The sequence below is a fragment of the Lipotes vexillifer genome, unplaced genomic scaffold (genome assembly GCF_000442215.2).
Source record: "Lipotes vexillifer unplaced genomic scaffold, Lipotes_vexillifer_v1.1 scaffold946, whole genome shotgun sequence".
Lineage (NCBI taxonomy): Eukaryota > Metazoa > Chordata > Mammalia > Artiodactyla > Lipotidae > Lipotes > Lipotes vexillifer.
Genome location: NW_006776646.1, coordinates 55,998 through 66,136, shown reverse-complemented (window position 1 = coordinate 66,136; position 10,139 = coordinate 55,998). Strand labels below are relative to the sequence as shown.

At 42.3% G+C, this 10,139-nt stretch overlaps 1 protein-coding gene across 1 annotated transcript in view; it reads right to left on the bottom strand.

Annotated features, from left to right (window-relative positions):
- The window catches only part of DPPA2 (developmental pluripotency associated 2), an 11,421-nt gene extending 10,419 nt beyond the window's left edge, over window positions 1-1,002 (bottom strand). Inside the window, exon 1 of the mRNA XM_007450542.1 lies at window positions 979-1,002. Within this exon, the coding sequence (XP_007450604.1) occupies window positions 979-1,002 (24 nt within the window). The remainder of the gene's footprint in view (window positions 1-978) is intronic.
- Window positions 1,003-10,139: the final 9,137 nt, after the last annotated feature.

The window sequence follows — 10,139 nt, the reverse complement described above, 5'->3', positions numbered from 1 at the left end:
CCCCCCGCCCGCCCACCCCTCCGCCCCTCCGCACCCGGTTTAAATCTCTTCAAAGACTTCCCCTTGCTCTGCACTTCAGCTAGCAAAAGGGATTTTGCATTTGTACACCACTTTTTCAAAGCATTCCAGGAAACATTTCACTGGTCAGCTTGAAAAAAAAAGGGCATTATTGGGAGAGTATCACTCCACTCAAGAAGTAAGCAGCTATATGACTTGCCCATAATCATATACTTCATATTGGCCAATTCAGTTCTCTAGCCCGGTATAGTGGCCCCTGCAAATACCTATGAAACCTACTCAATTTATTATATTTTCCTCTAGTCCAGGACTACCCAAGCCTAGTCAGGAAACCCTTTGGTACCAAGGCCATTGGGAGTAGGTTTGCTTCTTACTCCTGGGGGAAAGAAACCTACTAGTCACGTCACTTTCTGACCTTATCCACGTTACCCTTTTCACTTTCTTTTTACGGCAGCTCTCCATTTCTTTACTGTTTTATCTTGCCCAGCTACAACATGTCTTTCTACAAAATAAATATCTTACTTTGAACTAGGAACAGGAATATTTAGTTTCTCCTTTTTCACTTTCACCCAAGTTGTACACCGCAATCACATGAAAGAAAAGTAATAATTCGTTTGCAAAGGGGGGAGATTCTCAGATAGAGATTTCTTACATCCAGAAAGAGGGAAATATAAGTGAGTTTAGGAAGGCTTTAAAAAGTGAATCTGGGGCTTCCCTGGTGGCGCAGTGGTTGAGAGTCCGCCTGCCGATGCAGGGGACACGGGTTCGTGCCCCGGTCCGCGAAGATCACACATGCCCCAGAGCGGCTGGGCCCGTGAGCCACGGCCGCTGAGCCTGCGCGTCCGGAGCCTGTGCTCCGCAACGGGAGAGGCCACAACAGCGAGAGGCCCTCGTACCGCAAAAAAAAAAAAAAAAAAAGTGAATCTGTGGGAAAATAAATGAAATTCAAAGCAAACTTACCTTCTCATAATTTGGGTGTGCCATTCCAAGGACCTCTCAGAGAAACGCAGAGCCGGCAATATTAAGGATATCTGCAATTTAATCCTCTTAACCTGAGGTTTCTAGTCCAATTTCTCCTTTTATAAGCAAATGTCTCCTACTTCCTGTTTTCCAGAAGAGCTGTTTTCCTTCCTCCTCTTTTTCCCCCTCCCTTGTTATTTGACAGTGTGATAATTTCATCAGTTTTATACCCAGGCTTGTCTATTAGGCAAGAGTTAAGTTATTGGGTAATTAATATCACTCCTGATTTTTTAAAAAATTTTTGGGTTTTATTCCTTTAAGGTGAGACTTAGGTGAAACTTGAAAATGACAAACACTTGTTGACAAGTTACAAACAAATAAACAATCTTTGTAAACAATATTGGTGATGGATTGAATGATGCTTTGTGGAGAGAATAGAAGTTCAAAGGTATTTTATAACTGATTTATGCCCATGGGTGTGTCACTCACTGGGAGATTAGATTTAGACTGTAGGGACTGGATAACATGATCTCTCCTGGATCTAGATCTAAACACAGATTTTAAGCCTGCAATAATGGCGAGCTGAGTAGAAGGGAAAGGTTTGGCTATTCAGAATATGAACAGCAGAAGCCATAATGCTAAGGCAAGTGATGTACTAATGAATGCAGGAGAAGGAACTGCAAAAACTTGGGAATTGCTGGAGGATAATGTTGGGGGCAGGATGTGATGAGACAGGAGGCTGGAAAAGTCACAGATGTTTTTATAGGTCACTCTAAGGAGCCAGAGTTTCTAAAGGAAAATATTCACAAACAGTATGGCAACTCTGACATTCGTTGGTCTCACATGGGCTTTCTCTTCCCCTAGGTAAATGGTCTGGTCCATCAGCCTCAGGACCCAGGGAGCCAGGATCAGTTTAACTTAAATATTATATTATATTCAAAGTGCAAGGGCTCTGCCTCAGTTTGATGAAGAGCTGGTTGGAAAATTAAACTATGAAACTCCACCCCAGACCTTCAGAATCAGATCCTTAAGGGCAGGACCCAGAAATCTGTGCTTCAGCCAGCCCTCAGGGTTGTTCTTATGCACCTAAAAGTCTGTAAACATTGGCTAGATCAGGGTGTGACCAAATGGTTTTGGATTAGGCAGATAATGCTTGGAATCCTGGCTCCTCCCTTCCAAGATGGAAACTGAATTGGCCCATAGAGATTCAGCCAAGAAAACACTCCATCTACCCACTTGGGTGTGGCCTTTACTTACAGGCTTTTTCTGGATGATTTAGAAGGGAGTTGACCTGGTAACCTGAACAGATTGATTCCAGTGCCTTAGGTTAGGATGGGACTTCCAGTGGGAAGACCATTCATTACCATATTTCTTTTCTTAACGTTTATTACAATATAATTATCTTATTTATTTTCTTAGGTTTTTCCCTCTGCTTTTTGAAAATATTATATTATGGGAAAGTTCAAACATATAAAAGCAGACAGTTCACAGTGTATACCTATATCAAATCATCACAATGTACACTTTAAACATCTTAGAATTTTATTTGTCAATTATACCTCAATAAAGCTGAAAAAAAAAGAAAAAAATAATAAAAGAAGACAGTAATCTCACCAGCCCTCATGGATCCATCATCCAGCTTTGAACAACTATTGACTCCCAGCCAATCTGTTTTCATCTAAACCACCACCTATTCCCCCTCTCTTGGGTTATTTTAAAAGAAATACCAGATTTCATAGCTTTCATTCATAAATTTGGGGGAAAAAAAGACTTTTTCCAACTATAGTTACAATATCTTTTTCATATCTAAAAATAATTTAAAATAATTTTTTAATATTATTGCACTATTCAGTCTGTTTAAACATCCAGCAGTATTTAAATATGCAATTATCTCATACTGTTATTTTCTTATTTAACAATCTGTTGGAATCAGGATCCAGATAAGGGCTACACACCATGATTAGATATGTGCCTTAATATAAAATAGATAAGGACCTACCGTATAGCACAGGGCATGTTTCTCAAAACTCTGTAATGACCTATATGGGAAAAGAATCTAAAAAACAGTGGATATGGGAATTCCCTGGCAGTCCCGTAGTTAGGACTCTGCACTTCCACTGCAGGGGACACGAATTCAATTCCTGGTGGTGGAACTAAGATCCCAAAAGCTGCGCAGCGTGGCCAAAAACACAAAACAAAAACGAGTGAATATATATATGTATAAACTGATTCACTTTGCTGTAGAACAGAAACTAACACAACATTTTAAATCAACTATACTCCAATAAAAAATTTTTTTAAAAAGTGGATACGTGCCTTAAATTTTCTTTTCCTTTTTTTTTGGCCACACTGCACATGGGATATTAGTTCCCTGAGCAGACCAGGGATCCAAACCCAGGCGCTAGTCACGGAGTCCTAATCACTGGACCGCCCGGGAATTCCCACCTTAAATTTTCTTTAATCTGTAAATTCTCCCTCCATCTTTTATTTTCCTCACAAATTTTGTTTTTGTTCTTGTTATTGCTTAAAGAATTGTGTGAATTTCCTGTAGTTTTATATCTAAGTTTTGCTAATTTCATTTGTACTTCCACTTTAAGCTAGTCTTCTATCCTCTGCATTTATTGTAAATGGGCTTGATCAGGCTTCCTTGGTGGAGCAGTGGTTGAGAGTCCGCCTGCCGATGCAGGGAACACGGGTTCGTGCCCCGGGCCGGGAAGATCCCACGTGCCGCGGAGCGACTAGGCCCGTGAGCCATGGCCGCTGAGCCTGCGCGTCCGGAGCCTGTGCTCCGCAACGGGAGAGGCCGCAACAGTGAGAGGCCCGCGTACCGCAAAAAAAAAAAAAAAAAAAGCACTCTTTCACTTTCTCTTCATTCATTTGACTCCGCATTCTTTGAACTTATTTTTTTTAACTTATTTTTAATTCAAGTATATCTGACATATAACATTGTGTAAATTTAAGGTGTACGTGTTAATTTGATACATCTGTATATTGTAATACTGTTGCCATTGTAGCTATAATTAGCATTCTATCCTGTTCTTTAAGTGTAAATGCCAGTTTCTTGTAGTGAGCCTAAAAGAGTTTACTCCTGTTATTCTCTTATTCCTTTTCTTCATAGAATTTCTTTAAATCTGTATATATTTGAAATTTTGATTGTTTAACTTCATCTCCCCAGTTAGATAGCAGGCTCCAGAGAGAAATGGTCTAACCTAGAGCATTGCACTGTATCTGGCTCAGAACAGAGGCTCAATCAATGCTGGTTATTCATCCTGCATCAGCCTCTATTCCCTGCCCCCCACACCATGCCACCAACTCCCTTTTGAGTAGATGGTCCTCTCTGTGCTGCTGCTCTAATGGATATGCTGTAAATGCTGGTAATGGACTGACCTGACTCTCCTGTCAGACTGTGACATTGTGAAGTTCTCAGACTCACCTTTAATCTCCCCATGCTCAGCTCAGTGCCTGGTTTAGAGAAGGCTCTTAATTAGGCACAACAAAGGACTCAAATCATATTACACCAATTTCAGTTTAGGGCTTAGTATATACCTCAAAGCTGAAAAGCAGCCACTAAATGGATGTTAAGCTATAATAAATAACCTAGACTGTAGGGTAGAGATTTTAAAAAGAAAAAAATTGTTTATGTATACTTGGATTCTAATATTATTCCAATAATAGAGAATAGTTCTGAAATAAAAATGCATTACCTATTTCAAATATATTTTATTTACCATATTGTAAGTTAAATATTTAAATACATTGTATTTTTTTTGTTTAGATAAATGTTTTTCAAAAGTTTTTCTTTTTTTTTTTTTTAAATCAAATGAACATGCTCTGTAATAGTAAATGTTTATGGAGCACCAATATGTAACAGATAAAAGTGGAGCAACTCTTGTTGAAAAATAAAAAACCATAAGACACCCCCACAGAACCCTCAGATGCTGAGAAACAGTTTGGAAACTATGGTTCGGTATCACTCTCATGTGGAAGGGACAGCTACTGAGTTCTTCAGTTTTCTGAGGAGGAAGATAAAAGATGCACTCTGAAGGATGTTCCCAACTTTGCCACATCCTTCATTTCAAGAAATTCCCACTTCTAAGGACTACTGAAAATTCATTTCTACTTTAGAGCGGTAGTTACAGATCTTCGTCTTCTGATCGAGAATAAATAAGCATTTTTGCTTTTTTTTTTTTTTTCTGAAAAAAATATCTCTATCATGAAGCAACATTCACAATTAGGAGAATCTTAAATTCAGAATCCAGTCAAGTAGGGTATATCCTCTGTTCTGTATGACTCAGAAGATGTGGTTAGGACAGAGCATGGCAGTCAGGGGAGATGAGGTGGGAAGGACAATTTTTTTTTTTTTTTTTGTCGTACGCCGGCCTCTCACTGCTGTGGCCTCTCCCGTTGCGGAGCACAGGCTCTGGACGCACAGGCTCAGCGGCCATGGCTCACGGGCCCAGCCGCTCCGCGGCATGTGGGATCTTCCCGGACCAGGGCACGAACCCGTGTCCCCTGCATCGGCAGGCGGACTCTCAACCACTGCGCCACCAGGGAAGCCCAGTTCAACTTTTTGAACATAACTTTTTATTCTGTCTAGTTCCTTTCCTTTCTGGTCTAATGGTTTTTCTGTCTCCTTTTCCCCACCTAACTCCTAAAACACTGATGTCCCATGAGGTTGCGTTTCTCTAATCTTGATCATGCTTCATGCTTTTCTAGAGCAGCTTCATCCATTTTTCCAATTTCAACCTCCACCTACATGCTGACGACTCCCATATATGTATTTCTAGCTCAATCTTTTTGCCTGCCTTACTGACCCAAGTTTTGGAATTTCGGGCTATGCACTTCAAACATAGTAAGAAGTAAACTCAGTGACATCCTTACCAACTTTCACCTCCTTTGATATTTCTTCTTGAGATGTGTTATCATCCACTCAGTCATCTAAAGGCAGAAACGTAACAACTACTTAAAACACCTCTTCTCCTTAAACTCCAGTAGGTCAAAGTCCTGTGGAGTCAAACATGTACACATCTTGCTTGATTTTGCCTCTCCTATAATTCTACTGCCATTGCCTTATTTCTTGTCTAAAGCATCTCTAACCCGTTATTGAAATCTCTCACTGACCATATTACCTCCCAGCCAACCTATCCTGTTTTTTTTTAATTGAAGTATAGTTGATTTACAATGTTGTGTTAGTTTCACGTTTACAGCAAAGTGATTCAGTTTTATACACACATACACATTCTTTTTCAGATTCAACCCATTCTGTGTGTGGTTTTTTTTTTTGTTTTTGTTTTTGTCTGCATCAGGTCTTAGTCGCAGGCCGTGGGCTCTTCCTTGCAGTGGCATGAGGGCTCCAGAGTGCGCAGGCTTAGTTGCCCCTTGACATGTGGGATCTTAGTTTCGCAACTGAGGATCTAACCCGTGTCCCCTGCATTGGGGGGCAGATCAGGGAAATCCCCAATCCATTCTTTTTTCTTAATTTATTTATTTTTAATTTTATTTAGTTATTTTTTTTTGGCTGTGTTGGGTCTTTGTTGCTGCACGTGGGCTTTCTCTAGTTGCAGAGAGCGGGGGCTACTCTTCGTTGCAGTGCACAGGCTTCTCATTGCAGTGGCTTTTCTTGTTGTGGAGCACGGGCTTTAGGCGAGGGGGCTTCAGTAGTTGTGGCATGCGGGCTTAGTTGCTTTGCAGCATGCGGGATCTTCTTGGACCAGGGATTGAACCCGTGTTCCCTGCATTGGCAGGTGGATTCTTAACCACTGCGCCAAGAAGGAAGTCTACCAACCCATTCTTGATGATGCTTCATGTATGTTACCTCAAGTTGAGTTTCATAGCTAGGGAATTTAGTGTCTGTGCTGTGTGCACCAGGGTGAAATAGGAAGCAGTTTTATTTATTTATTTTTAATGAATTTACTCTGTTTATTTATTTATTTATTGGCCGCACTACGTGGCATGCAGGATCTTATTTCTCCGACCAGGGATCGAACCTGTTCCCCTTGCAGTGGAAGTGCAGAGTCCTAACCACTGGACCACCAGGGAAGTCACAGGAAGCAGTTTTAGAGGTTTAGAATTGGCATCCCCACTGTGATAGCTCTTATCCCACAGGCCAAGGACCCAATGTGGTGGTTACTTCATCTGTCATGTGTATCAATTCCAATTATACATTCAGAGACTGAGAAAATGATCCCTGGGTGTCTTCATAAAAACAGTGGGCCTACCGGAGCTAGACTTTAGCCAGGACTCAGCTATTATGGGGCTGCTTTAAGCCCCCAACCTAACAAAAAGGGGGTCATGATAATAATTTGGGTATCAAAGTCAATTCAGATCCTGTGTCCAATAGTCTTTAAAATGTCTCATTTCTCTTTTCCAGTGTACAGTCACATCGTTAAATGCCTATATATCCCTTTGGAGAAAAACAGGGGCAATAATTATATGAAATACTTGTTATGGGGGCTTCCCTGGTGGCGCAGTGGTTGAGAGTCCGCCTGCCGATGTAGGGGACACGGGTTCGTGCCCCGGTCCGGGAGGATCCCACATGCCGCGGAGCGGCTGGGGCCGTGAGCCATGGCCGCTGAGCCTGCGCGTCCGGAGCCTGTGCTCCGCAACGGGAGAGGCCACAGCAGTGAGAGGCCCGCGTACCGGAAAGAAAAAAAGAAAATACTTGTTATGGTGGCTACAGGGTCCTTCTTCACAGGAAGCCAGCCATCTCATCTCCTAGTGGGTTCTGGACCTGAAAATCAGCTCAGGTCTGGGACCTAAGCAAGAGATGGTGACTTTTTACTAGAACGACTGCCCTCAGCCTCCTGCTCCTCTATCCTTGACTTTGATTGTAGCTGTTAAGAAGCATCCTTTTTCATAATAGATACATGTATTAAATCATTATGTTGTACACCTCAAACTTGTACAATGTTATATGTCAATTATATCTCAATAAAACTGGAAAAATCTTAAATGCAAGTAATTGTTTACTTCCACATTAAAAAAAAAAAGAAACAGCATCCTTGTTGGCTTCCCACCTACTTTGCCCCTAGCTGTCATGCGCTACTAACCATCTCCACAGCCTCCTGTGAATCAAGCCCCCTTGGCTGCCCTCCAACCCTCCTGGTAATTGCAGCCTCCTGGTTTCTGCTGGTTAAGAGCCACCATTTACTTCAGGGACCATAATCCCCAGAATGACATTAACAAGCCCAACTCTGTGACTGCCTCACCTACCATCAGCCTTGTCTCAGCAATACTGGTGCTCCCTTCTCCAGCATGTTCCTGCTGGCCTTGGTGAATGTTGGACCCTCCTGAGGAACATTCTCTGGTAGGTGTCTGGCCTCACATAACTTGTCCATCCCTGCAGATTCACTTTCCTCAGCTTCTTTATTCCCTCCTCTACCCTCTGCCAGGGTAGCTTGGGCATTTATACTTTGTTCAGTGTTGGCTGTCACTTGCCCTGGGCCTCTAAGAATCATCCTAGCAGTGAATTTGTCCCATCTCCTGGGATCCTTGCTAGGATATTGAATCCTGTGCAAAGAGAAAATATCCCTCCAAGACAATAAATTCTTTCTTATCTAATGTTGTATTCCAGTCCTTTTGGTCAGTTGCTTTTAAAACCTAACACAAGAATTGTTTCCCTAGCTCCTGCCAGAACATGCTGGCTAATGTCTCCGGATCCTTTGGTGGATATTCTCTGTCCTCCCTTGCCAGGCCCATCACTTCCTCAGCTGGGTTATGTTGGAATGTAACTTTCAGTTATTGGCCTAGTAGCTGGGAGAGGAGTTTGGAGGAACTTTTGAGGGGAGTACCTGTCACTGTTACCTTTTGGGGGAGGGGCCTGTGCAGCATCCTCCAGCATACAGGTAGTGTTAGTTCTTACTAGGGAACCACAGACCACCTCTGTAAAGTCTGAGAATTCACAGGGCTCTACATAGCCGACACTCTCAGGGGCACCCACTCCCATACCCCAACCTGATGTTTCAGGGTCCAAGATTTTCCCAATCAGGTTGCTGACGTTAGCATAATAGACCTGCCTCGGCTAAAATTTTAAGTCTCTGTAGCTCTGCGACTTTATCTATTAGAGCTTCTGTTTGCTGTGTCCATTCATCTAACAGCAGGAGATGTGGGCCTCTGTAAATGACTAGGGGCTGTTTGGCTCTCACATCTCATACTTCATCTTCCAATGCTTGTTAATGGCCTTCAGTTTCTCATTATCCTACTGATGGACATTAATATGACTTACAAGTAACCAGCCAACTCCACTAACTTTGTAGTTGCTTTTACACCTATATTTTCCAAATGCCTGAATTACTGCATTTGTGAGGGCATTCCCCTCTACAAGGACATTCTCCCAGATCACCTCCAGTAAAATCTTCAGCAATTGGACCACCATTGTGGGCCAGGGATTATCCATCCCCCATATAGCACTCAGAATGTTCTCCTTTTGTGTTCACCAGCAGGTCAGTGAGCCAGTTCCAGAATCTCATTTTATTACCTGGTTTTTCCTGACTGCTCCTGGCACAACAGGTATTTGTTCATATGTTCCAAGAAGCAGATGGCAAGAAGGGATTAGGTATGCAAGAGATTCGATATAGAAAATAACTGCTAATGAAACTGAGAAGGGAGCTGGAAGGCTGGGAGAGTTGTCAGACCATGATGTAGGTCTGACCTCTGTGAAGGAGAAAGAAGGGAGTATGGGTAGGAAGAGTCTTGAACTGCAGTGCAGTTCTAAGAAAGTTTCAGCAAGGCTGATGAAGAGTTCTTGAGTCTAAACCATAAGAATGCCCCTGCTTTAGAGTCCCTGCTACACTTAGTGGCTAGGAGGAGCAGATGGGGGTTATAGCATAGGTGTGAACTTCACAGCAGTGGTGTTAAAAACGGGGCCAGTGACCTGCAGTACAGAGTTGAAAGGCACATTTGCATGATCACCACACCATAATGCTATACTCCCTTTGCTTGAATGCCTTGAAGAAAGGGAAGAGAAATAGAGTATACTTAGGTTGGGGCATTCCTCGTCTGAGCACATCAACACTTTATTCTTCCCTCTGAAATTATAATTACACTCAATGATGGGAAAGGAGCAGGGGCGAAATCACTTGGCTTAGAAATCAGTTCAGGAAAAACGTTGACATCTGCCCGTAGTAAGTGAGCTGCCGCAAATGCAGAGAAGCTTTATGGAA